At 45.9% G+C, this 26,575-nt stretch overlaps 1 protein-coding gene across 4 annotated transcripts in view; it reads left to right on the top strand.

Annotated features, from left to right (window-relative positions):
• LOC147032064 (BTB/POZ domain-containing protein 7-like) overlaps positions 1–26,575 on the top strand; it is a 116,090-nt gene that overhangs the window by 49,566 nt on the left and 39,949 nt on the right. Inside the window, exons 1-4 of one of the 4 annotated variants that reach the window (XM_085869351.1) lie at positions 1,043–1,063; positions 1,940–2,083; positions 14,541–15,199; positions 15,298–15,530. In XM_085869351.1, the coding sequence (XP_085725477.1) occupies positions 2,002–2,083; positions 14,541–15,199; positions 15,298–15,530 (974 nt within the window). In that variant the 5' untranslated portion in view covers positions 1,043–1,063; positions 1,940–2,001. Of the gene's footprint in view, positions 1–1,042; positions 1,064–1,939; positions 2,084–3,766; positions 3,839–14,540; positions 15,200–15,297; positions 15,531–26,575 lie in introns of those variants that run through there. The other 3 variants (XM_085869352.1, XM_085869350.1, XM_085869349.1) reach the window with 3 other exon arrangements.

Below are 26,575 nucleotides of genomic sequence, written 5' to 3'. Positions count from 1 at the left end.
GAGGGGAAGGGGGGGGGGGATGGTCCCATATGCTGGCATTACAAGATTGAACGAAATGGGTATGTTAAAACACCATGATCAAATAGATAACAAAACCACCTGTATCAGATGTATCAGCAACGTGGAGTTCAAACCGCCTACCATTTTTAAAGAGATTACAACATAAGCTTCCCTTGAGGTATGCGACTCGAACTGCAGCTGCCACCCTGTTTACCCGCTCTGGAACTGGATCTCTCCGAGGGGGTCATACTGCCCGGAGATGAGTGCCAATTAATGCTCTGACCGGAAAAAATGAACACACCTCCAGCATCTGGACTTGTCGCCAAGCCCAACCCCACAATCCAAACTCTGAAACTCGGCTCAGGTCAAGATACCCGAAAACCCATCACACTCTAGCTGCAACGCTGATAAACGCCGAGAGATAGATGCCATTGTTTTGTGCCTTAATTTAATTTCAGCACATGTTTTACAATTGCAATGCAATAAGCCCCAGAATCTTTCAACCCGAGCCGACTCCCAAAATTCAAACCGCAGAATCAAACCCAGCAGCAGCACCGACTGCCAAAAAATTGCCCATCCGCCCAACCTGCACAGTCTCCGACACTCCGGGCTCAAACCACAACACAAACACCAAGGTACAACATAACCACCTCCAAACCACAACACAACCACCTGTGGGAATTTATCACAACCACCCATTGTTTATCACTTCAAGAAAGTTGGAAGAAGGGTGAGAGAGGGAAGAGAGAGAGGAAGGAGGGGTGGGGGAGTGAGAACAACTGAAGAGATGGAAGGAAGGGATGGTTGGATAGATTGGATGGATGGATGGATGCAAAGTGGATTCACAAGTTCCCCATTTGTTCATGAACACACGATACTCCAATTTCAGAGTGAACATGGTGTAAGGAATGAATGATGAATGAGTTCCCACTTGTTCCTTTATTTGCCATTACATTCCCTGCAGCATTTTGGAAACGACTTTCCCCTCATAACCTCTAAAGTACTCCACCAGGGGGTGCGTCTCCGAGCATCTCTGGGCGGTGCTCAGCATGACCGTTCCGAGGTGAAGGTTACATTTTAAACTTTTGTCAGATTTAACTAAGACAATGGAACACACGTTTACATATGTACTTAATTTACATTATCGCCGAACATTATCTTGAATGTCAATTCATAATTTAATTTTCATAAATGACAACAGCTGTGATTAAAAAAAGAAGAAGTAATTTTACAATTGCAATGCAATAAGCCCCAGAATCTTTCAACCCGAGTTATGGAGATAGAGGGGTATGGGGATGTTGATAAGACTTTTAGGTAGTTTGAATATTGATGGGTGATTGTGTACGTAGTGCTGTTGGTGGGGGTCTTGTTAAGGGGGGTTGTGTGGTTGATGTGTGTTTTTAACCAAGCCCATGCCCCCTCTCCGAGTGGAAGAAAATAAAAATAAATGAAAAATAAAAAATCACAACAAAAAAAATACAAAAAATAAATAAATAAAAACTACCAAAACACCAACAACAAAAAAATACAATTTTTTTTACTTTCATTAATTAAAATGATCTTGGGTTGGTGTGGTGTTCGCACAGGCATGATGGGCTGGATGGCCTCCACCTGTGTTGGATTTCCTTGTTCCTTGTAATTTACACCACTGTCTATTGTCTCGCCATGGCTTACAAACATCTGGTCCTTCTGACCATCCCTTATATCCATCCATTATATCCATCCCTTATATTCATCCCTTATATTCATCCCTTCCCCCATTCCATCCATCCATTATCCATTCCTTCCTTTCATCCAACTGTAAGGCTGTGTGGAGTAGGGAGAGGAATTGAGGAATGAATGTACTGTTTTCTGCTTCTAAATGCACTCGAGTGAGATTAAATATTCACGAGGCCACAGAATTTTGGCCTCGTACGTAACACCAGATCACTTTTCTCAGCCAGGCACTGCTGAAGCCATCAAGCGGCCAAGAGGGAATGCTGCTGGTTTTGATGCACCAAGATGGGCGCAACTGCCTCTCGCGCCCCACCCAACAGCACTGAACACGATGTGCTCGAGAGTTTGGGCCGCCGAACGTACATTGGTAAGTAATCAGCTTCTTTCTGAGGGTCTGAGAATTTTTCAGTTGACCTAGTCACATCAGTGGCTTGCCAAGTATTACATGTCACAGCTGGCAAGAGCTTGTGACTATATTTAGCATAAGGACAATTTCAGAGTTTTGGGTACTGACTCAATCTGACTGAATACTCTTGAAAAGACTTAATGTGGAATTGCTCACCTCTTGCAGCATGAGCAAAATAATGAGGTGTAATTTGGAACATGTTGCTGTTTTTATTGAAACTTTCCGAAGGCCAAACAATAAACTTTGGGAATTGCCTGGTTGCCATTCCCACCATGGGATTTTTCAGGTGAAGCTGAGTTGAAGATTCGCAAGTACTGGACAGTATATTGGTTGGTCTGGTCTGTGATTCTGTCTGTCTTTCTGTTTGTCAGTTTGCCTGAATGTCAATCAACTACAGGTCACAATTTAAAACCGATCTTCATGAAACTTCACCAAATGATGAGTTGGTCATAAGCATGAAGCCTATTGATGTTGAGGTCAAAAGGTCAACAATTTCGGTCTATTTATAAAATATTCATTTTTCATCATATTGACTTGAAATTTGAAGAGGATTTAAATATTTGGTCATTGAATTCAACCACCAATTATTTTTAAGGTCAAATTTGTTTTATGGATTTTGCACATATCGTGCTCTGCACAATGTCTTTCTTGTTTGTTTGTTTGTTTATTTATTTAATTGGGGAAGTAAATATGAAGTAAAACTTTATTGTTGATAAATGTTTCCATTTGTTATCCTTGCATGCATAAATGGTAGTAATAAACAGGATGGATTCCTTGCTAGTGATAGTAATCAACAAAACATTTGGACTGAACATAACTCAACTCACCCTTACAAACTGTTTGCTTGGATAATTATGCCTGCCATCCCTCTCATCATCCAGCTCAAACTTCCTCTTTTGAAAATTTTCTTTATTATTCGACACATCCGTTTCATCACTTCTAAAACCTTTTTTTTAAATTCCATGATACCTGAAAAAGTGTAAATATGTTGCAAACTTATTTTCCAGCCAAAGACATTGATAAATCTGTGTGAAGACAAAATAAACATGTTTTGGGGTGGGGGAGAGGGGAGGCAGGGAAGATTCTACTCAAAGAAGGTGTGGTGGTACATCTGCTGTAATTTGTTGCATGCAAAGGTTTGTTTTATAAAAAGTACCTAATACTTGTGAATCATAAGGTGAAATTTGGTGCAAGCCTTAACAATGAATTCTGAAAAACGCTTGTTCAAAAGAACTTCCTCAATGAATGGCACATTTTTTGGGCGATCCCTTTTTTGATGAACAAATCCTCATGTCTCTGTTCCACACTGTTTTTTCCTTCCCTTTCCTACCCCTCTTGTCTCCTGCTCCCCTTGTTGTGTGTTCTGTGTGTTAGCTCTCATACGAGCCCTGACATTGTAGAGAAGGAAAAAATACTCGAGATAATAAACAGTGAAACATGAAATCAGACTGAAATTTATTGGGCCATTGTAGAGCAAGTAATACTAGCCATAACCCTAACAGAACATTTAACAATTGAACTCCTTGTTGGGGTATATAGAATACATTTGATCTGTGAATGCATGATCTATATTAAAGTAGATCTATGTGCAGACTCTGACACTCACTGACCCACAGACCGATCACAATGCCTTCTCCCCTTCAGGAATGGGCAAGATGGCCAGGTCTTTTAAGCACCATCATAGCTAAACCGGAACGGCAGGATGGACCGTATAAGGTGAAATTTAAGAAAATAATTGGTTTTGTTTATTAATGTTTATTTTTGGCCAATAAAATGGCAGTATGCCATCCCTCCATAGACTGAATGCAAAATGGAAGCTTTTTATTTTTCTTATTTTTTAAGGTAATTTTTTCAAGGGCGTTTGGAGTAAAGTTCGCTATAATAACTTTCTGATTCCAATAGCAGTCCACAGAATAAACATGCGTTTGATAATCACAAGACCCTAATGTATATGCATATTTATATCCAAAGTTCTCCCTGTATGGAGTCACAATTGTACATCTATTTTGACAAGGTTGTTTTGGCTAATTCATGACTACTACTGCTGCCGCTCATACCACTACTACTACCACCCTCCACCATTCTATTAGCCTCAATTATTCTCACCTTCCTATGGGGCCAGTCAGGGAATGTTCAAACTTGGTGTTATTGCACCAAGTTTGAATATTCGAGATTTGCCTGAAGAAAACATTATTGAAGGGACTTGCAAGTGTTCAAATCTTAAAGGACGGAGAACAGCAGCAAGGACAAAGTCATATACGGGCCAGATTTGGCCCCCTGGCCATATTTTGCGCACTCCTGATCTAATCCAATGTATCGAGCCACAATGTCCGTCAAGATATTTGAAGATATTTGTCATTTCCTGAGGTTTGATGACAAGATGACAACATAATTTTGTCTACAAATGGACCACATAGTAGCTTTCAGATACATATGGGATATTTTTCTTGCTAAGTTTTTGTGTGTGACAGTAGATGAATGGCTGATGCCCTTTAGAGGGCGATGTAAGTTCATTCAGTACATGCCAAGTAAGCCAGCGAAATGTGGGATAAAGATTTTCTGGCTTTGTGATGCATGTACCATCTATGCTTTCAATGGGATTGCCGACACTGGTGAACAGTCTGGTCAAGAAGTCCAGAGGAATATCGGATGCAACATTGTACAGCAATTGTGCAGTCAATTCAGGAACACCAGTCACAACATAACAACAGACAAATTCTTCACAAGCGTGCCCCTTGCTAAAGTACAACTGGAGATAGGACTGATACTTGTGGGAATGCTCTGCGAAAACAAACCAGAGATCCCTGCTTTGAGGAAGGCTTCCACGAATCGAGAAGTGCACAGTACTGAATTTGGTTTCAAAGAAAACATCACTTTGGTGAGTTACGTACCCAAGAAAGGCAAGGCCGTAATTTCGCTGAGCACACTGCACCACGACAAGTCAGTCGAGGAACAGAGCAAAAAAAAAAGAAACCAGAGGTCCTCAATTACTACAACGAGACAAAATTTGTTGCTGATGTGATGGATCAGATTGTTCGTACATATTCCTGCAAGCGACATTCCAGAAGGTGGCCTATGGTTATCTGGCACAATGTTCTGGATGTAGCTAGCCTGACTGCTTATGTGCTGTAGACATCACAACATCCAGAATACAAACCAGGCCTGCCAAACAAGTGACACTTATTCTTAAAATAACTTGCATGTGAAATGGTCACACCACACATGACAAGGAGGTTGGAAGACACTCTGGCTTCCTAAAATCATTGTCACCTCAGTGGAGATTTGTGGTGTCACAAAGCTAGAACACATGGTACATAGCCAAGAACTGGGTCCAAGAAGAATAAAATATTGTCACGTCTGAGGTTCACCAACGTGATATGTATGCTTCATCCTTTGTCGGAGGAAATGGCTGGTCGGTTTCTAACCTACTACTGCGTTCAGTTATTCTATGACTTTACCGTTCCCAAAGGTCACCCAAAAGAGCCAAAATTGACAGCACACGCACGCGAAGCAGATGGATCAAACACGTTTATTCCCTCTTAAAAGGTTTATTTATAATGAATATGGGGGGAGGAGAGGGGTGGGGGGGGGAAGGTGAACAAGGTGAGCAGTGTGGAACAAACCATGAAAATCAAGTCACAAACAGGGAAATGTGCATATGCAATCTTATGCCCAGGGAAAATGAAAACTCATGCACAGGGAAATCTGGTCTTGCCTCGCCCCCTGCTCTGTCTGCGATATGCCCCCCCCCCATATTTCCACAGAGTGCTCAAGGTCTGCCAGCAACCCCGTTCTGGTAAAAATACCAAAATCACGAATCACTGCTCACCTTCACTCTTTCATTCCTCTTTTCCCCCACCTTTGGAACAAACTCCCTCACTCTGTTCAATCCCATTCTTCCCTCCAGGTCTTCAAAACAGCCATTGACCACCACCTCTTATCTTCCCTCATCCAAAACCATCATATTTTCTACCCCCGTTAATACACCCTAAACCCACCTCCTTCAAATTCCCTGTTTTCCTTCCTGAAAGTTCCCTGTCGTGCAAAGTACTGAAAGTCCCTGTGGTGTCCATCTTGTTTACCCCATGTTCCTTGCCCCATCCCTCTCCCTTTCACAGATCTCTGAATGTTCCTGTTCCACACTGTTTTATTCGTCCCTCTCCCACCCCTCTTCTATCCTTCCCTCACCTCCCCCCCCTTGTTGTGCGTCATGTGTTAGCTCTCATATGAGCCTCGACAATGTAAGAAATAAATAAATAAAACCTAATCCACACTCGGCACCACAGATCACACTTGTATAAGCATTATAAAATGTAAGGACTTTACTTTGACTACGATGTATTGGGTGGGACGCGATTATGTAGCCCGCTCTTGAAGCCAGCGATAAAGTAAGCCAATGATGATCAGCACCGTGGGACTTGCACTCTGAACCAGCCCTCGTGATCCTCCTTCTCAGGAGTTCTGGTATCCGTCCTCTCAGCTCCCCTTCGTCCTTCTATCCTCAGGAGTTCTGGAGTCTCCATTCTTTCCTCTATCTCCGAGATTACTTATTTGTCCTCGCTGCGCGCCAAGAGCTCTGGTGTGCCTTTTCTTTCCTCTATCTCTGAAGAGCTTCTGCACGCTTCTTCTTCTCACTTGAGTCCTCCTGGGCAGTCATCCTCTGAGCCATTCCACACACAGGGCGGTCCCAATAAAAATAAATGTATTGGCAACTTCTGGGCCCGACAATGTGTTATGCCGCCGTGGCTGGCACACATTGGCCAGACAGATCATGACAGCCTTTTCGCACACGTGTGACACGTGTGCCTTTTTGTGATGGGAAGTCCTCACCTGGACCCACCCATAAACAAGAGGTATCTTTTACCCTGACTATCCTGTCAATAAATTACATATGCTACCTCCTCAGCTTCATGTGTAATAAAACAAATTACTCGGACAGGTCCCTGTTACGTGGCAATCCAACCTACTCAAAACACATGGGCCATGTTACATTTACTACAGTATAGCTATGGAACCCTCACCCCTTTCCACGTAACAATATGTCATTTTTGCCCTTCGAAGAAGGACCGCAAAAAGCTTCATGAAATCTTTGAAATGTGAACACCAATTGTGCAAGGAGCACACCATGTGTGCAAGCTGACTGAGATTGTCTAGTTCATATAGTATATGACATATACAGAGGAATATTTATGGAGGTAAAGCCATAAGGCATTGTTTTATACTTCACTATTGTGAATTAAAGTCCCATAACCTGTCAGGGTTGGGTTATCAGATGTTGTGTCTGCACTCTTGTGTAGACATATTTGAGGGTATGCCTTTTTGATAAAGGCGAGATAGGCCTATGGGCCAGTAACATGATTAATATTAAGAGAATAAATTGAATTCCTTCCCAACCCCTGACTGTGACCATATCCTGCGCTGCATTGTCAGTGATGATAATAATATCAGTAATGATTTTTAAAGTCAAGAGACTTTAAAAACCTGGTGTTGGCTTAGTTTTGGTGGTGGCTTGGGATCTTCGGGTCTTGAGTTCAACACCCGTTTTTTCCAATTAATTAACACCAGGGGGTTGACTCAGCCTATCATTCTTCCGAGGTTGGCGAAATGAGTACCAGTGTAGCAGCCAAAAGGCTGCACACGAAGGGAAGCAGTATTGATGGATTGATTAAATCTGGTATTGGTGTGGCACAGGCATGATGGGCCGAATGGCTTCCTTCTGCAGCTTAATTTCTTGTAAATCCTCGTAAATGCAATTGTGTTCTGTTTACTGAGCTCGGAGTAACTGATTATTTGTCCTGTGGATACGATTTGTTCAGCTACATTTTTCTTTTTCCAATCACAACATATGAGTGTTTCTATATCGGAGAAAATATATGAGTATTGCTATTCTAATATAGGAGAAGTATTCTTATTCATTACTATTCCAGTTGTTACTGTTAACAATTATCATTCTAATTACTAGCATTACCCACCCTTTTGGTGGGTAGAGTTTGCTCATTACTTGCTGAAAAAAGTGTCATCCGTGTTTTGCAAGAAGACTATAGATGTTTGTGTGGTATGGTTCTAGATGGTCTCAAGGATCTCAAGGTCTAAAGGGTATGTTCCAAGAGTAGTTTGGATCTAAGGGGTGAAAAGGGTCTAATATCGAAAGGATCTAAATATCTAAGGGGTCTAAGTTGTCAAAAGCTCTAAATCAGGGGTCGGGAACGTTTTTGACTCAGAGAGCCATGAAAGCAAAATATTTGGAAATCTATTTCAGTGAGAGCCATATAATATATTTTAAGACTGAATTCAACTAAATGTGAGTATAATAAGTCTCTGAATTTATTATTTTAAATAATGTTGTTATAATACTCACCATTTATGGGACTTCTGGTGCTGCATGGATTTGCTGATGGCTTTGTAGTCTGGTTGGTACTTGGTGAGGTTAAGCTTCATGCAAGCGTTGAGGCTTTCATCCGTTAGACGTGATTGTAGTTTGGACTTGATGTTTTTAAGATGTGAGAATGACTGCTCACATGCATACGTAGATCCAAACAAGGTCAATACAGCAATACTCACACACTGCAGTGTGAGGTATGTGACAGGAAGCGCGTTCCAAGTTTTGATAATCAGCTGGTCTTTGGGTTGAAGTTTTTTCATTTCTGTCCACATGTGCTTGCTCGCCAACTCCGCTTTCTGTTGTGTGATTCTTTCCAAATCCTCATTCAGTGACTTGAACTTATTCACCCACATGTCTGAGGCCTTCAGGTCAGCCACTTCTGCTTCAAAATCTCTGACGGAGACACCGGGAATGTAACTCAGGTCGGCTGTGTTCAGTGAACACTCGTTTGGATGGGTGATGAACTTAAAAAGACGAGTATGCTCACAAAATTCTCCAAAGCATGCTTTGAATGACTGTAGGAGACTGGATGTGAAGCCAGCTAACTGGTGGAGATAAAAGTTTTGAGTGGGCTCACTTGCTGTGCATGCATTTTTAAATTGTCTCAGTTTTTCAAAATGTAGTAAACGACCTGTTTCAAGATCCATGATAAAGAGCTCCAGCTTGTTTTCAAAAGCAAACACGGCTTGTTGAAGGGATAACACTGTATTTCCAATGCCTTGCATTTTCACGTTGAGCTGGTTCAGATGTTCAGTCATATCCACGAGATAGTAAAACTTGAGGAGCCACTCAGTTTCGGCTAGCTCAGGATGCTCAATCCCTTTCATTTCAAGGAAAGTCCGGATTTCGTTCAGGCAAGCCGCAAAACGGCGAAGCACCTTCCCTCTTGACAACCAACGCACATTGCTGTGCAAAAGCAGACCGTGATAGTTATTTCCAACTTCATCCAGCAGCGTTTTAAACTGGCGACCATTTAAGGCTCGGGCAACAATAAAGTTGATCACACGAATGACCAGCGACATCACTTCGCCAAGCTGCCCATCACACATCTGAGCACAAAGTGCCTCCTGGTGTAGAATGCAATGGAAACTTAGGATGGGTCTATTTTCATGTTCACGGAGAAGCGCCACAAATCCTTTGTTTTTCCCCACCATACACGGAGCACCATCAGTACACACCGAGATAAGTTTATCCATAGGTGGAATTTTTTCTTGAGCGAACTCCATGAAAGACTTGAATAAATACTCACCTCTTGTGGACCCTTTTATTGGCAGAACAGCAAGACTTTCTTCGCGCAGTGTATCACCAGCAGCATATCTTGCAATCACACTGAACTGCGACAAATGGCTTACGTCTGTTGACTCATCCAAAGCCAGGGAAAAGAACGGCGCTGTATTTATGTCCTTCACTTGCGTTTCCTCCACTTGGTTTGCCATCATGATGGTACGATCATGAACAGTTCTTGCCGACAGAGGCATGTCTTGTATCCGTTTGATTATCTTGTCTTTGTTCGGAAGATCATCAAAAAGTTCATTGGCTACATCCAGCATGAACGTTTCAGCATACTCGCCATCTGTGAATGGTTTTCCGTTCCTCACTATTGCTAAAGATCCAGCAAAGCGAGCGGAATTATAGTCACCTTGCCGGGTCCATACGCGGAGTTGCTGCTGGCTGGCTTGCACCCTGCTCAGTAGCTCTTGGCACGCTTTCTTTCTGCTGTCTCCCGCAGGGTATTTTGATGCAAAGGTAGCATGGCGTGTGTCGAAGTGCCGCTTTATATTCGACTGTTTCATCGATGCAATTTTGTCATTGCAAATTAGACACACCACCACAGAACCTGCTCTCTCCACAAAGGCAAATTCTTCGGCCCATTCGTCCTAAAATGTACGATACTCCTCATCTTTTTTCTTTTTGCCATCTTCTTCATCGAAGGGTTAGCTTTAAACAAATGAGAGAGAGGGAGATGTTGACCCAACTGAGTCTTGGCAAATAGTGAGTCTGGCTGGCCTGCGCACGGGCTTATATACTCGAGAGGTGCGGCACGGCCGGCCAACTCTGGGATGCTGTCGCCTCAGCGGTGGCGCGTGATTGGTCGAGATGAATTCCGCTACGCGTCTCGACGGCGGCACGTCATTGGAGGAACCGAAATCACTAGTCGCCTCGGCCGCATGACTGGACGAAACAAAAACCGCTTCAGACAATTTGGAGGCGTTTTTTCTTCTCTCCTTCTGCCAAGTTCAGCCCTGTACGTGAATGAAGCACGACACCATTCAAACTATAGGTAAAGCTTCCACGAGAAATATTGGGCTTTCAAAGTTTCAAACTCCAATTTTATCTGCGAGCCAGATGCAATCATCAAAAGAGCCACACCTGGCTCGCGAGCCACACGTTCCCGACCCCTGCTCAAAATGGTCAAGGGCCCAAGCAGTCGAAAGATGTCTAACATGTCTAAGGGGTCTAAAGGGAGTCAAGGGACTTGAGTCTAAAGGGTGCAAATTTGGTGCAAAACTTGCAAATGTCTAAAGGGTGAAGAGGGTCTAAAAGTGTCAAACAGGTCATAAAGGTAAAAGGGGTCCAAAGGGTCACAGTGGTCTATAGGGTCTTGGGGGGCCTTATCATTCTAAAGGGTCTTACGAGTGGTTACATGGGCTCTAACGGGATCCATTGGATCTTGGGGGATTTTAGAGGTCTTAAATTTGCCATCATGCCTTGGGGTTTTATAGGGTCTGAAAGGTTCTCAAGGTATATCGGGGTCGAAAGGATGTAAATGTCCAATTACGTCTAAATGGTCTTCAACGATCGAAGGGGTTGAAGCAGTCTAAAGGTTTAAAAGGTACATTCCAATAGTGTGTAATTAATAGACGTAGTCACGGTGTAACTAACGTTCAAACAGGACTGTATACATAATTCAGACAGTCGCGTGGGTTAGTATCTGGTTTAACGCTTGCTCAATTATATATAAGATTAGCATTATTTTCATCATCTTCATCATTATCATCATTAGCTCTGTCATTATTGACTGGATATGCAACATTAACGCAATGTATATAGTTCATCAACCAAGAACACAAAACCTTACTACATAATGCTTTTCTAAACAAAGCACTAATGCATTATTTAAATTAAATTATGAATGAACACCAGTAGTGTTCATTTACAAGCTCAAAAGGAAAATTTAAGCTCATTTACAAGCTCAAAATATCCTTCAGTATCATAAGAATTCATTTTCTATGTGCAAGTTGATGGAGTTTGCACAAATGTCCACTTGTCAGCCAGCTCCGGCTCTGGCTCCGGCTCCGCGCCACGTCGATGATGCAAGATCGCCAATCTCTCTCCAGAGTTCAGCACACGAATCCCGGCCTGGCCTGTTCTCCATACAAGGTCTCAGTCGAGGTCCGAGTTCTGCAGGCGGATCACAACGTGTTGAGCCGTGAGGTGAGGAAGGACCGTCAGACGCTCCGGCGTATCCTCTCCGGCCTTCCCGCCTCGAAGCCCGACTCCCGCTTCGTCTCCTCAGTCCCTCTCTCGGTCGAATCACCAACGTGCAGGTCGGTTCAGTGTCTCTCCCGGCAGACCCAACACGGTGCCTCCTTCGTTCGCTCGTTTCGAAGCGACTCCGAGCACGCCTCGAGAACCCGGCCGTTCCTCACACACAGCACTCCTTTCGTCCCCTTTTCTTTTCTCCTTCGAGTCGTGAGGTGAATCGATGTTCAGGTTCCGCTTTCTCTGCCGCCGATTCACCACTGCCTTTTTCTTTTCTCTCTCGCCTCGACACGCGAGCTCCTTCCACACACGTCTGTCTCGGCGACTCCCTGACCAAAGGCTCCTCCCCCTCCCGTCACTTCCTGTCTAAGCCACACCCCTCGCTCTAGGCCACTCCTCTCAGCCGACTGGAAGGGGCCTATTCCGGAATGAGGAAGGAATAATAGCGATCTCTTGTTTTACCACCATAGCACGAACACAAAAACTGTCTGTTACACCTCCCGACACACACATATCGTCCCTTATACCACACAACCTATCTAAACATGAATTTAATGGGGGAACTGAGCTAATTCTATATTTAGTATTCCCGTAAGGGCCATTTCCGTAACAATATTGTTGTTTGAGGGGTAGATTGGGGAATTCCATTGTAAGGGAAGGATTGCATAGTGTACCATGGTCCGTGGGCGAGCTGGAGACGTCTCAATGTAATTTAAGTGGGGAAAACTGTCGGCTTAAGATTGTTATGTGTCACTGCAGCGGGGGTGGTGCTGTGTTAACAAGGTAGGGTTTAAGGCTAGTTTCTCCCAGTATGTGATTGCCCCCTGTGACTTTTTCCTACGTTTTTGCATTTACAAGGCCGGCTATAAAAAGGAACGGTTTTAATATCAACAACCGGCCGGCCACACCCCCAAGACTTATGATTGGTCAGTGTGATGTAAGAGGGAGGATGATAGTGCGGAGACGGCGGTCAGAACAGGTAGGACCTCTCTGGCTTCTCCTCGACATGGTCAGGAAGGCAGCGTGATTCTCCTTGTTTGTGCTGGTGTGAATTAGTTCACATACTGAAACAGGACGCTGGCCGTTGTCTGTTCGGCTGAGTTGCCAAGTTTGTATGCTTTATGAGGAGAGGAAGAGAAGAAGAGGAGCACGTGTCTCAGCTATAACTCGGCATTATCTCATTGTATGTCCGAGGAAGAAGGTGGTGCCATTGGCTGTGATTGGACCTGGTGTTAAGAGAGGAGTGGCGTTGGCAGTTCGATCATGAGAAGAAACTATACAGCGGTTTGTGGGTCCTGGCATTGGAGACCATCTGCGCAAATTACCTCGCATACGTTTCCCGCACAGAGAGCGACTTGGTGCCATTTTAGGTGTGGTTTCCCACGCGGTGACTACGCGGTTCAATCGCCAGGCTCATAAAAGATCATCTCTGGATACACAGCTCAGTGCCAGAATAAAGGGAGGATTTTCTTTTATTTTTAATATTTACCCTTGTCTGTTTTTGTGACTGTGTGGAGATGTCTCAAATTCGGTTTTAGTTACCTCACATTTCATTACCTTATGCGTTGATTTATTTCCATTATTACTCAATGATTTATGTCCATTAAACCCTCATTTGTTAATATAAATTCACAGTGTTTGTCTTTTTGTTGTTAGTTTGAGGATAAACCTACGTGTTACTGTGCGGCACACACCCTTGCCGCCTTCTATCCCACACGCGTTATAATCTCTAGTGATCTCGGTTGTTTGCCTCCAAATAGAACCGTTCGGCGATCCGTCCAGGTCGGTGTTAACCTGACCGAACACAACTCAGGGGTGGGGTCAAAAGGTCAAATACAGGACTAAAAAATGTAATTATGGGCACATTTGAAAACATTTTTAAATGAAACTTTATATATATAATCAAAATTTGAGGATGCATGAAACATGTAACAATTTATTTTAGTTTTAACCGCCAGTTCATGCCCCAGGGGGTGTGTACCTGTGGTCATGGGGGTCAAAATGGCAATCCTGGTGGAACTTTTTCCCATCTTTCAACTTTGCTTTAGGTGGGTAGTATGGGAGTTTGCAATGGTGTACCATTGACTTTGCTCGAGTTGTTATTGTTGCTCCAATTTCATTTTCTGATTGTACTAATTTGAAACAATAATGTATATTACATGTTGCTTATGTATTAGTTTTAGTTATATGATAATCTAAAATATGTTTAAAAAAATTTGCGAAGGCATTTGGAAAACTTTGTACATTGTAGGTCTTTTTGGAAAGGTGGAAACTTTGGAAATGATGAGGTGAAATTATTTTTCAAAATTGTAAATTTTGAACCGAATGTTAAAGCTGCGTTTGCATTTGGTGTTTTAGCATGACCAAAGCAGCACCATAGCTTAATGCTCTACATTTGTTGCAGTGTTTTATCTCCAATCACAATTTCTATTTTCATTAGAATCAAAGTTGGAGTTGTATGTTGCACAAGACGATGCTGATAGTTTGGTCTTATCAAATGATTCGCTTCAGAGAGCAAAACCTAATTCCTTTTTACTGTCTGATCAATTTCAGGAACGATGGGTGCTGGTGAGTTTAGTCAAGAAGGGCGACAGCTGAGCCTGGGCAGCAAAACTCCAGTGGCACAAGGGGGCAATCGCAAGCGGAGGGCGACGGCACTGACTGTTGCAGCGAGTGGCCTTGCTGCACTCCGAAGACGTCTTACAAGACGACGACGTAGTTTGAGCCGAAAGAGCGGGCAGGGAAGAGCCTTTCGCGAGATCCTCTTAGGGTGGGACGTGCACTCTGTCCATGCACTTCTCGAAGAGTACCGAGCAATAGCAGCACTGAAGCAGCTCTATATTCAAGTAGCAAGAGCACGGCCCTCCACATGTGACCTTGCTGCTGACTTTAAAGAGCTGGCCAGCAGTGGTTCCTGCTCTGATGTTGTGCTCATATTTTGTGGGGCCCGTTTTCCAGCCCACCGTGCCATCCTTGCAGCTCGGTGTCCTCGACTGCAACCGCAACTTTCCACCCTTTCCCTGGACCACAATGCAGAATTGCGCCTGGATCTTCAATTGCCTGATTCCATAACTGACTCTGCATCCTTTGCAGTTTTTCTGCAGCATATTTATTGTGGGAGTGTTGAAGTGGCAGTCTCTGCAGATACAAATCTTCTGCGCCACCTGAGCAAAGAGTTTCCAATTTCTAGTTTGCCTGATACTGGATACCAGGTGAGTTTGTGTTGAATAAAGGGAATATAGGAACGGCTGCTTATATCAGAGGTGAGGAGAACAAGGTCCACATTATGATGCTCATTCTTGTGACACAGGTTCTGCTTAGCGGTGCCTGCTATCCATACGATTCTGTCCTGGCTTTCTCAGCAAGTAGCGAAGGAGCCGACATGCCTGCTGCCCTGGAGCTCCCATGTCATGGTGCAGTTCTGGCTGCACGCTCACCATTCTTCCGTGCTGCACTTGAACGCATGTTGAGGGCTGCACAAGGGGTTAAGGTTCCTACTCTTCCTACTCGCATCGTCCTGGATCAGACAGTGTTACCAGGCAGGTGAGATTTGGTGTGGCTTCTGCCTGCATGGATGGAGCAGTCATATTGCCTTTTCTACATATCAAATCATTCCAAAATATGCAACTTAGATTTAAATAAAGACCAACTTTTTCACATTCCTTCTTCACTCTCTGCAACAGTTTCATCAATTCCTCTGCTTTCTGCTAACAGAGTAGTATTATCAGCATATGTTAGATTGTTGATACATCTTCCTCTCTCTCTCTCCTGACTCCAGCACCACGTCATCCAAGTTTGATTTTTCATCAAAATTATTCTAACTACAAATTCAGTAGTCAATTCCATCCAATGATAATGGCATAATAATAATAATAATAGTAATTTACCACAAGGCTGGCAGGATGGACACGCTGTATGCACAATCGCCTCTCAGCTGTCTTGCTTGGGTTAAAATCTCAGCCCAGCTATAAACTGTTATCCCGGTGTTTCACAGGCCGGGTGATTCATCAATGTTTGTGCCATCCCTCAGATGAAACTTGCTTCTTCTCCCATATTCTGGCATTGGTTGTTGGATGTTAAAGATCCCACGGTGTCCTTTGTGAAGAGTAAGTGAGCTTTTGCCAGCACCATGACCAAATTCAAAATGCCTGCCTGAACTTTAGTCGATCGTAAGGCCTGGCCAGCCTATTCATGAAAGACTTGGGTCAAGATTCCCCTGACCAGCCCCATAACAACTTGTGAATAATTGTGGCCACTAAAGGATAATAATAATAATAATATTAGCACGCTGCTGTCTACATGGTGTGTGCACACACACAACCTCCTCCCACCTCACCCCACCTCCCCAACACAACACTCCCCTCTCGTAGGAAGCGGGTGTCCCTAGTGGTAGAAAAACACACCCTTATAAATGTTTTAAAGGTGTTTCAATCAGTTTCCATCATTATGACATTAAAATGTGGGATTTATTGCAGGCTCCCAAAAATGTGACCTCAGCACAACATCAAAAAGCCTGACCTGTGACCTCACTCAATCCATCAGATGGGGTTCAATGACATAACCTTTTCGACGGTGGGAAATTTGAATGATGATGATAGCTGCGTATCGGACTCGAGTTTTTGAGTTTGACTCCTCTACAGATGAAGACACCAATCTCAGCGTAGGATGAATTACATGGGAATAAGGCCACACACATACAAACCAGTCTTCTGATTACGAGAACACTGACACCACCACACTGGTTGACGAAGATGAACATGCTCATCTCAATTTGATGCATAATTTGAATTGGTGAGGTGTTTATTCCTTCCAATTGAAGTAAATTTTGGCGTTGGTCATAAGATCAACGACCTTCCTTCCGCCCGTCCAGGTTATCGATGCTCATCGTGGAACTGAGCCGGTTTGTCAGGGGTTTTACCAGTTTTCCTCTTGACCTAATACTTGACCCGATACCCCTAAGACCCTAAAACACGATAAGGCCCTCAAGACTCTATTAACTCCTAAGGCACTGAGCAGTGAATATTGTTGGGGGTTTCACCAGTTTTCCTCGTATAACAGAAATGTGTCTAAAGTATGTACATTTATTATTGTTGAAGGTGTCAGTATTGTCATCACAAGTTCATGCCAACTACTAAAAACCGGTGCTGCCAGGATATCGAGCAGGTGAATGGAAAGACCAACCTCGAAGGGCGGAGCAGGTGAAGACACCAACCTCAAAGGGCGGAGGAGCTCCTTGTGAGCCAATGGCCATCCATATCAAGTGCCCAACTGTGTGCAGACATCCTCCTGCAACTGGGTTACTTTTTATTTGGAGGTTGGTGGCAGGATTTGCACTCCAGCTACCGGAAAACCCTTCCTTTCGCAAAATGTACGAAAAGCACAAAGACATCTGAAAACCCACTCCATGGGATTACCTCCTGTGCAGCTGCCCTCCGCAGGGCAGCTCAACGGATGAAGGGATTGGGGAAAAGCCTTCAGGACCCCCGCTCTTTGATGTTAGTAGGAAAACCAAGGGGTAAGCTTCCTGGGTCAAATTGCAGTAGTGTGTGTTCGGGGTGGGTCTGAGGTGTCGTCCACCAGATGGCGGCTCCTTGGGTTAACCTGATGTGGTCCCTTTGGGTGGGTGCCTGGAATGTCCTATCCCGAAGAGAGGATGATCACCTGTCTCTGTTATCATCTGAGCTCAAGGGTTTGGACATCGAAATTGCAGCACTCTCTGAGGTTCAGAGACCGGATTGCGGCGAGATAGTGATGGGTGCTTCCACCTACGATTGGTCTGGTTGCTCTAATGGATACCTTGCCCAAGGAGTTGCTGTAGCTCTGTCCAATAAGCTGACGCCAATGATAATTACCCCGGTCAACGAGCATATTATGAGACTAAGGATTTGCCACTCCTTGGGTGTCATTTCCCTGGTTTCTGAATATGCTCCGACTGACGCGAGTGATCTCACCATAAAGGATGCATTCTATGCCAGGCTCGAGTCTGTGGTTGATCAGTGACCCAGGCAAGATACTCTTCGAGTCTTGGAGGATTTCCATGCATCGACTAGAACTGATAGGGATGGTTATGAGATACGTGTTGGTCCCTATGGGTCTGGAACTGTGAACCAGAATAGCACTACGCTCCTTGACTTTGCAATATGTCTTGACTTATAGGTGGCTGGTTCATGGTTTCAGCACCCACAGGCTCATCGCTGAACGTGGTATTCCAACGCAGGTGGTGTGGCAAAGGAGATTGACCATGTGCTCGTTGATGGTCGCTGGAGGATGATCCAGAACTGTAGGGTCTACTGGAGTGCTCAGTTCCCCAATACCGACCACAGGCTTGTTGTAGCAACTCTGAAGTTGCAGCTTAAATCCAGGAGAATGGTACCATCCCAGCAGGATGTTGGCAAACTCAAGGATGAGAGGGTAGCTGAGGAGTTTGCAAACAGGCTGAGTGGGATTTTGGGTGTCTGGGTGTTTTGGGGGATCCTGAAGAGTTGTGGAGTGCCTTCAAAACCACCATCCTTGATGTTGCTGGTGGATGTCTTGGAGCTCACCATGGTGCGAAGAAGAATTTTGTCTGTCAAGGGACACTGGATACCCTTGACCAGAGTCGAAGGGCCAGACTGAATGGCAGAGCTGAGCTGTTCAGGCAGCTGAGCCATAAAACTGTATGTGCGCTAAGGGTGGGCAAGGAGGCCGATCTGCGAGGAATCTGTGAGGGTGTAGCATCACCCATGGTCAAGTGATTCTCGTCGTCCTTACAGGAGAATTTGCGCATTGTTTTCCTCCAAGTCCATCCGTCGGTGTACTGCAGTTAGAGCAGAGGGTTGTGGGCTCTTGACATAAGAGTACAAAGTGAAGGCCCGCAAGGCCAGTTACTTTGAGCGGCTGTACCAGGTTGATCCAAAAGCTGTCGAGTTGGATTTCAGGGATGTGACTATCCCAATTGCTGACCCTCCAATCAACTGTGATCTACCATCATTTGTGGAAACACAGGCTGCGGTGAACCGGTTGAAATGGGGTGAAGCTCCTGGGATCTGTGGCATCCATACTCGTACTCGTGTTGTTGAATGCGGTTCTGTGCTCTGCCTTGAACACAGGCACATTCCAACTGACTGGAAGAGGGGCCTTGTTGTCCCTCTCTGGAAAGGGAAGGGTGATTGCCAGGACTACAACAACTACCGAGGGGTGACGCTGCTCTCAGTGCCGGGCAAGGTCTTTGCTCGGATAATTCTTGATAGGATTCGCCACAATCTGCTTGAGCTCCAGCATCCAGAGCAAACAGGCTTTACACCAAAGACGTCAATGATTGACCGTATCCTTGCTCTTTGGGTCCTCACTGAACGCAAATGAGAGTTTCGGCAGGGGCTGCTTGCAGCCTATGTTGATCTCTGCAAAGCGTGCGATCCAGTGAATCGGGCTGCCCCCTGGAGGTTTATTGGTCTTCGTATGGTGTCACCAAAACTGATCGATCTAATGTCTGAACTATATTCTGGTACTAAGAGTGCTATGAGATGTGGTGATACCATCACTGACTTATTTACAGTTCTTCCTGGAGTTTGTCAGGGCTGTGTACTGGTCACCACACTTTTCAGCACTTGTATGGACTGGATTCTGTGGAGGATGTTGGAGAGATCAAGCTGTGGTGCATAGTTTGGGAATGTCAAGATATCTGACCTTGACTTCGCAGATGATGCAGTCATCTTTGCGGAGACTCTAGATATCCTTTTGGGGACCAACGAGGTGCTGAATGAGGAGTCAGAGCCATTGGGATTAAGGGTTTTCTGGGTCAAAACTAAGATCCAAGCTTTCAATGAGATCTTGGATGCTGCTATCTTGTCTGTACCTGGTTGTGGCGATGATGTTGAGGTCACGGAAAGATTCACTTATCTTGGCAGTGATATTAATGTCTCTGCTGGCTGGAAGCCAGAGGTCAATTGACGTCTGGATCGGGCCTGGGGAGTCATGGATTAACTGGATCATGGGCTGTGGTGCGACCGGGACCTGTGCAGGAGAATGAAAGTCCAAGTCTTCAGGTCCTTGGTGCTTCTCGTCTTGCTCTACAGATGTGAGATTTGGACTCTGACCAGGGATCTGAGATGGCAATTTAATTCCTTTGGTACCAGGTTTCTTCTGAGAATCCTTTGCTATCGCTGTTCGGATTTTCTGTCCATTGAGTGGTTGCTGTGAGAGACTCAAATGAGATTTGTTGCCTGCATAGCCCTTGAGCGTTGGCTGTGGCTGTGGCTCGTTTTCCTGATGCTGATCCTGCTCACCAGATTCTCTCAGCACCGCGTTGTTAAAATGCTCCGATTTCATGCCCAGCATTGAGGACTTCCATCCATTGTTGGGAGAGCAGAAGCAGCATATCCAGTGTAGACTGACCTGGTCTGAAACCAATTTGATGATGGGAAATCAAACCATGGGAGAAGAGGAAGGATTTAATGTCTGAAGCGATGGTGGATTCCATAACCTTGCTGATAATTGGGAGAAGGCTGATTGGTCTGTTGTTGCAGCGATCTGTTTTAGCACCTTTTTATGCAGGGCAGTAATATTTGCTGATTTCAAAGCAGATGGCAGATGACCTTGAGCAAATGAGAGGGTGAATATAACAGAGAGGGTGAGCAAGAGCAGAGGAGCAGTTATTAAAAACACCTCACCGCCACGTCCCGTTCTGTGAGCTTTTGTGGCCTACCACTTCACGGCTGAGCTGTTGTTGCTCCGAGACGTTTTCACTTCACAATCACAGCACTTCCAATTGACAAGGGCAGCTGTTGCGGGGAAGAAATTTTACAAACTGACTTGTCGATATCCATTGAACACTTCGGTGTTGGACTTTGTCCAATGGGGATCTGCGGAGTGTTCGTCACGCTCCACAAGTTTCAATTTTCCCACCGATCACATGACATGCCTTCTGGTTGAATGGTTTGCTTTAGCAGGAACAATCGTCTGGGTGGCAGTCGGACGATTGTTCTGTGCGGATTATGCAGTTTTACCGTGTGAGACATAATCCGTGGCAATGCTCACCATCACGGTCAGGAGGTGCGTATGTATGTATGTGTATATACGTATAAATACGTATGTATATATGTATACACATACACGTATACACACATCCACATATATATTGTTACGGCTGTAGAAATTCGCAATACACCATAAAGGGTCCTCAGATCAGTTATGACTAAGTATATGTGTCGTTAGATTTCCCCACCGTTGTTTAGAGGGATTTTTCCGTGTTCACAGGGCTAAGATCCTTTGAGATGGCCGTTTTTCTTTTCTCTGTCATTATTTTGGACCAATCATCCCCCAACAACCAAATCGCCACCACCAACATCATTCCCAAACAACTACATCTCAAACACCACCACCTTCGCCTCTTTACCTCCACAACTCCACCCCGCAAACATCGCTTCACCGCCATTCTCAAACGACGCCCGCCAACAACCAAATCGCCACCACCAACACCCTTCCCAAACCACCGCAGCAACCTCCCACCACCTCCGCCTTTCTACCACACGTCATGCCATGGGTTGTGAATGCATTCCTTTCGCCTCGAAAAGTGGATCAGGAATTATTCACGCCCCCTTTTCATCCATCCAATGGCTGAGCGTCGAATGATGTAGCCCCGCCTCCGAACCCGCTGTGATCGACAAATTTGCATAGACGCTCCTCCCTCGGCCTATATAAGCGCGAGCACAAAGCAGCAGTGTGGCAGTCAAGTGGGAGCAGTGGAGTGGCAGCAGCAGTGTGGCAGTCAAGTCTGGAGTCTGTGGAGAGAGAAGTCAAGCAGTGTGTGTGTCGGCAGTCAAGTGGGAGCAGTGGAGTGGCAGCAGCAGTGTGGCAGTGTGTCGGTCGCGGCAGTCAAGTGGCAGGAGACGGGGCAGTCAAGTCGAGTGCAGTGTCGGCAGTCAAGTCGAGTGCAGGGTGTCGGTGTCGGCAGTCTGGAGAGTCGGGAGATGTGGGAGCAGTGGGGTGGCAGCAGCAGTGCGTCGGCAGTCAAGTGGGAGCAGTGGATTGGCAGCAGCAGTGTCGGCAGTCAAGTGACAGTCAAGTCTGGAGTCGGTGGAGTGGAAGTCAAGCAGTATCGGAGGGGCAGTCAAGTTGGGAGACGGAGCTCGAAGCCGACAGGAAAGGCAGACGGGGGCCGATCGACGGAGAGAGCTCGCCGGACACGCCAAGGGCACGAAGCCAGGTGCAGCTACGCTGACATCGCGGCTTGCCCGCCATCGCGCCACGAGGGTGCGGGTAAGACCCTTCGGTCTCGTGAACCTGGCCGCTCATCCAGGTTCCACACACATTTGGTCCACGAACCTGTCTGCCACCCTTGCCTTTGAGGGTGGCTTTTTCCTTTGCTTTTGTGTAAGTGCATGTGTGGCGCCGTCTTATAATCAGAATTGTCTAAGTGTGCGTGTGAAATAAATTATTCGGTTCTAATTCTTGCTTTCATTGCTTTGACTGATATACGTGCATGAATTACTGTATGGCTGTAAAATACGTGCTTGTCTGAGTGTGCAATAAATGTGCTTGTTGAACTGTTCCCCGTTTCATTGCGTCTTTTCCTTTGTTTGAAAGTTCCATCTTGCATCATGGAAGGAATTGGTAGGAGGGTGTAAGCACCCAGTAAATAATCACGTCCGTCGGGGCCAGCGATAACACCGCTCGGTTATCACTGAAGCACGGAAGAGACCGCTTAAGCGGTTTGTGTCCGAGGCCGGCCAGCGGCGAGGTACGATCGCCCGGTTAACTACCCGCGCAGGTACTTAGGAAGGTCGAGTTTGGCGAACAACCCTATCCTGCGCGTTTGGCCGATTGGCACGATTGTGGTGGGGTCGAAAGACCCACCCGTGACTAGCTCCTGGCGGTAGTTCCAAGGAGGGTCACGACTGAATTGTCCGTTCCGGTGGGCGACGCGGTCGCGATTCAAGTTACGTGGCCGATCGCACCGAAATTCGTAATATATATATATATATATATATATATATATATATATATATATATATATATATATATATATATATATATATATATATATATATATATATAATTGTTACGGATTTCAGAATCCGGTCTGATGAATGCATCCACACATCCAGGTCCTCAGACAGTTATTTCCTTAAATGCATGTTCAGATTAGCCCCATTCCCATGTCTAATGGGATTTTAAATGTGATTCGTTGAGAAGGGTAAAGGATAGATCCCCTCTCTTATGGGCAGCTTTTTTTCTTTACGACAGACACGTTTACACACATTTATTTCGCGAGCGCTGGCACCCGCCTTATTTTTCCTCAGCAACGTTTATGCACATATTTATTTTGTGAGCGCTGGCACCCACCTAATTTTTCCTCAGCAACGTTTATGCACATATTTATTTTGTGAGCGCCGACGCCCGCCTTTTTTAGAGGGCACGGGTCGTCATGGTAACATGCGCAAGTGGGGTGGGGTGAGCTTGGGGAGACTCTGCGCCCGACGAGACGGGCCACAGATATAAAAAAAAGAATTGGAAGTCCGTACAGAAGGCAAAGTAAGCAAGAAAGGAAACGCGCGAGTAGTGAGCAAGAAGCGGGTGTAAGCGTGTGAGGGAAGAAGCGAGTGTGTAAGCATGTAAGAGAGAGAGAGAAAGAAAGCGAGAGTTGAAGCATGCGAGGGAAGAAGCAAGCCAGAGTGGAAGCGTGCGAGCCCGCAAGTGAGCAAGCGAGCGTGTGGTGCGCGTGTGGATGTCTGACCAGCGCCAACGAGACAATTCATCCTTCCCAGTGCTTGAGCAAGCGAGCGTGTGGTGTGCGTGTGGGTGTGAGCAGCGCCGACGAGTGAGGCGCGGGTCAGTCACCGATGGACCGTGTGGGTCACTGGACGTCACCAGTTTCGCAAAATGTAAGGAGCTGCCCGTGTCGCAGCACCAGGGTGTAAACCCACGACAGACTATCTCGATGCCCTCCCAGACGTCGACTGGCATTCAAGGCTGTTCGCGAGAGGGTGCACGGCAAGGCTGGGTGCTGGCGACGGTCGTGACACGCACGCACACATTTCAGGACATTTTCACTTCACGGACGACTACTCTCTGGTGAGCGAGACGACTCTTCTCTCCCCCCACCCGAATGATCTGCTGGGTACCCTTGTCTGTGTTTAGCTGTAATTAAGTCAACCCCCGATAAGCATCTGCTCTCTGTCTCTTTCCTGTCATTTTGATTGATTTTGCCTGAGTAATTATTCATTTTGATTGCTTTGGAGTTTATTCATTTATTACCTCAAAAAAATAACAAGTTCATTTTTTTTTCTCATTAATAAATTATTTATTGACTTCCAACCTGTCCGTTTTTGTCCTTTCCTTCCAATGGTCGAGCATTGTCCGAACCTCGATAGATTAGAAGGTAATTACCACAGATTTGACCAAAAATAGACAGCACAACCAACGGTTAAAATTCTCGGCCGCTCTAATTAAAATCTAATTGAGATAACTTTGGTGCTTTGCCGAGGGCGCGCTCCCCACTCTGGTAACCACATGATATCTAGTTAAACAGCATAATTAGACGGTGGACACTGGAACTCGTGGTTAACTGGGTGGCGTTCGTGGTTCTAAAACAACCCACTGTGCCGCATCATTAATTGTGAGCAGTGGCCCCAGGTCTGGCTTTTCCGAGGACAACCGGGGATTAATCCCCCTGAGTGACAAGCTGGTGTGTCAGTACCCATAGCCGCAACAATATATGTATATATACATATACATGTATATGTATATAAATATATATATATATATATATATATATATATATATATTTAATGGGTTTTTTTTTTAAGAAGAAGAAGGTGCTTCCAACCAAAAGTAAATTAGGTCTTCGCCTCAAAATTGAGCAATAGGCAAGAGCAGACCCCGTCTCAGTCGACGTTTCACCCGCTTCACAGCAGGCATCATCAGACCAATAGACACTGAGCCAGTACGTGTCCGGTTTTTATCCCAATATGACCGCTCATTACCAGTCACATGCTGGCTCCAGAATGTAGTCGGTAGTATGTAGTATGTAGGAATCTGATTCGGAGTGAGCTGACTAGAGAGGTGTAAATGTCGTTGCATGTGTGAGTATACATGCAGGTCGGCCTTTGCTTGGTAGATAGCATGGGTTTTAAATGCTCCCTCCCGGTTTTATGTCGAACCTGGCAGTAAAAAAGAAAATTTTGCTGTTTGGGCGCATTTTATTGCCCTTCCCTTTCCCTTGTGCTGCATTCCCTTCACCGCCCCTCATGCTGCCTTCCCTTCACCGCCCCTCAAACTGCCTTCCCTTCACCACCCCTCAAACTGCCTTCCCTTCACCACCCCTCAAACTGCCTTCCCTTTGACTGCCCCTCACACTGCCTTCCCTTCCCCACCCCTCACACTGCCTTCCCTTCCCCGCCCCTCACACTACCTTCCCTTCCCCACCCTCATGCTGCCTTCCCTTCCCTTACCCTCACACAACCTTCCCCTCCCATCATGCTGCCTTCCCTTCCCTTCCTTTCATGCTGCCTTCTCTTGCCCTCACACTGCCTTCACTTCCCCTCATGCTGTCTTCCCTTCCCTTCCCCTCATTCTGCCTTTCTTTCCCTTCCCTCACGCTGCCTTTCCTTCCCTTCCCCTCACGCTGCCTTTCCTTCCCTTCCCCTCATGCTGCCATCCCTGCCCTTCCCCTCATGCTGCCTTCCCTTCCCTTCCCCTCATGTGCCGTCCCTTCCCTTCCCTTCATGCTGCCTTCTCTTGCCCTCACGCTGCCTTAACTTCCCCTCATGCTGCATTCCCTTCCCCTCATCCTGCCTCCCCTTCCCTTCCCCTCATCCTGCCTCCCCTTCCCTTCCCCCTATGCTGCCTTCCCACCCCTGAGGGAAATCTCTGAGCGTGTGCTGTTTCAATGTACCCCATTTCATTCAATCCTATACTAACCCCCCCTCGCCTCCCTCTACAAATTCCACTATCAAACACAAGTCCCCACTTCCTCCCTTACCCCCCTCCTCCCGGAGTGTGAAGTGACATTTGGTGGGGCATTGCTCTTTACCCATTCCTTACTCCATCCCCGCCCCCCCACCCCGCCTCTGTCCCCCTCCCCGCTCTCCTCTCCTTCCCTCCTCTCTGTACCTCCTCTTTCTCCCTCCCCTACCTCCTTTCCACTCTCTCCCTCCTCTCTCTCTCCTTCCTCTCTATATCTCCTCGCTCTCCCTCCCCTACCTCCTCTCCCCTCCCCTCGCTCCTCTCTTCCCCCCTCCTCTCTTCCCCCCTCCCTCCTCTCTCTCCCTCCTCTCCTTCCCTCCTCTCTCTCCCTCCTCTCCTTCCCTCCTCTCTCTCCCTCCTCTCCTTCCCTCCTCTCTCTCCCTCCTCTCCTTCCCTCCTCTCTCTCCTTCCTCTCTCTCCCTCCTCTCTCTCCCTTCCCTCCTCCCTTCCCTCCCTCCTCTCTCTCCCTCCCCTCTCTCTCCCTCCCCTCTCTCTCCCTCCCCTCATTTCTCTCCCTCCCTCTCCCCCCTCCCCTTTAATATAACCGTCTCCGAAGCGACTGGTTGTATTTGCTGGTAGATACAGTCGATCCTCACTTTTGAGTTCGCACACAAAATCCAAAAAGATTGCTTTTGCACCACTAT

This window comes from Eptatretus burgeri, chromosome 2, assembly GCF_056783735.1.
Source record: "Eptatretus burgeri isolate ZD-2024b chromosome 2, Ebu_testis_v1, whole genome shotgun sequence".
NCBI lineage: Eukaryota > Metazoa > Chordata > Myxini > Myxiniformes > Myxinidae > Eptatretus > Eptatretus burgeri.
Note: the sequence above shows the minus strand (reverse complement) of the source record. Positions and strands in the feature narration are given on the sequence as shown.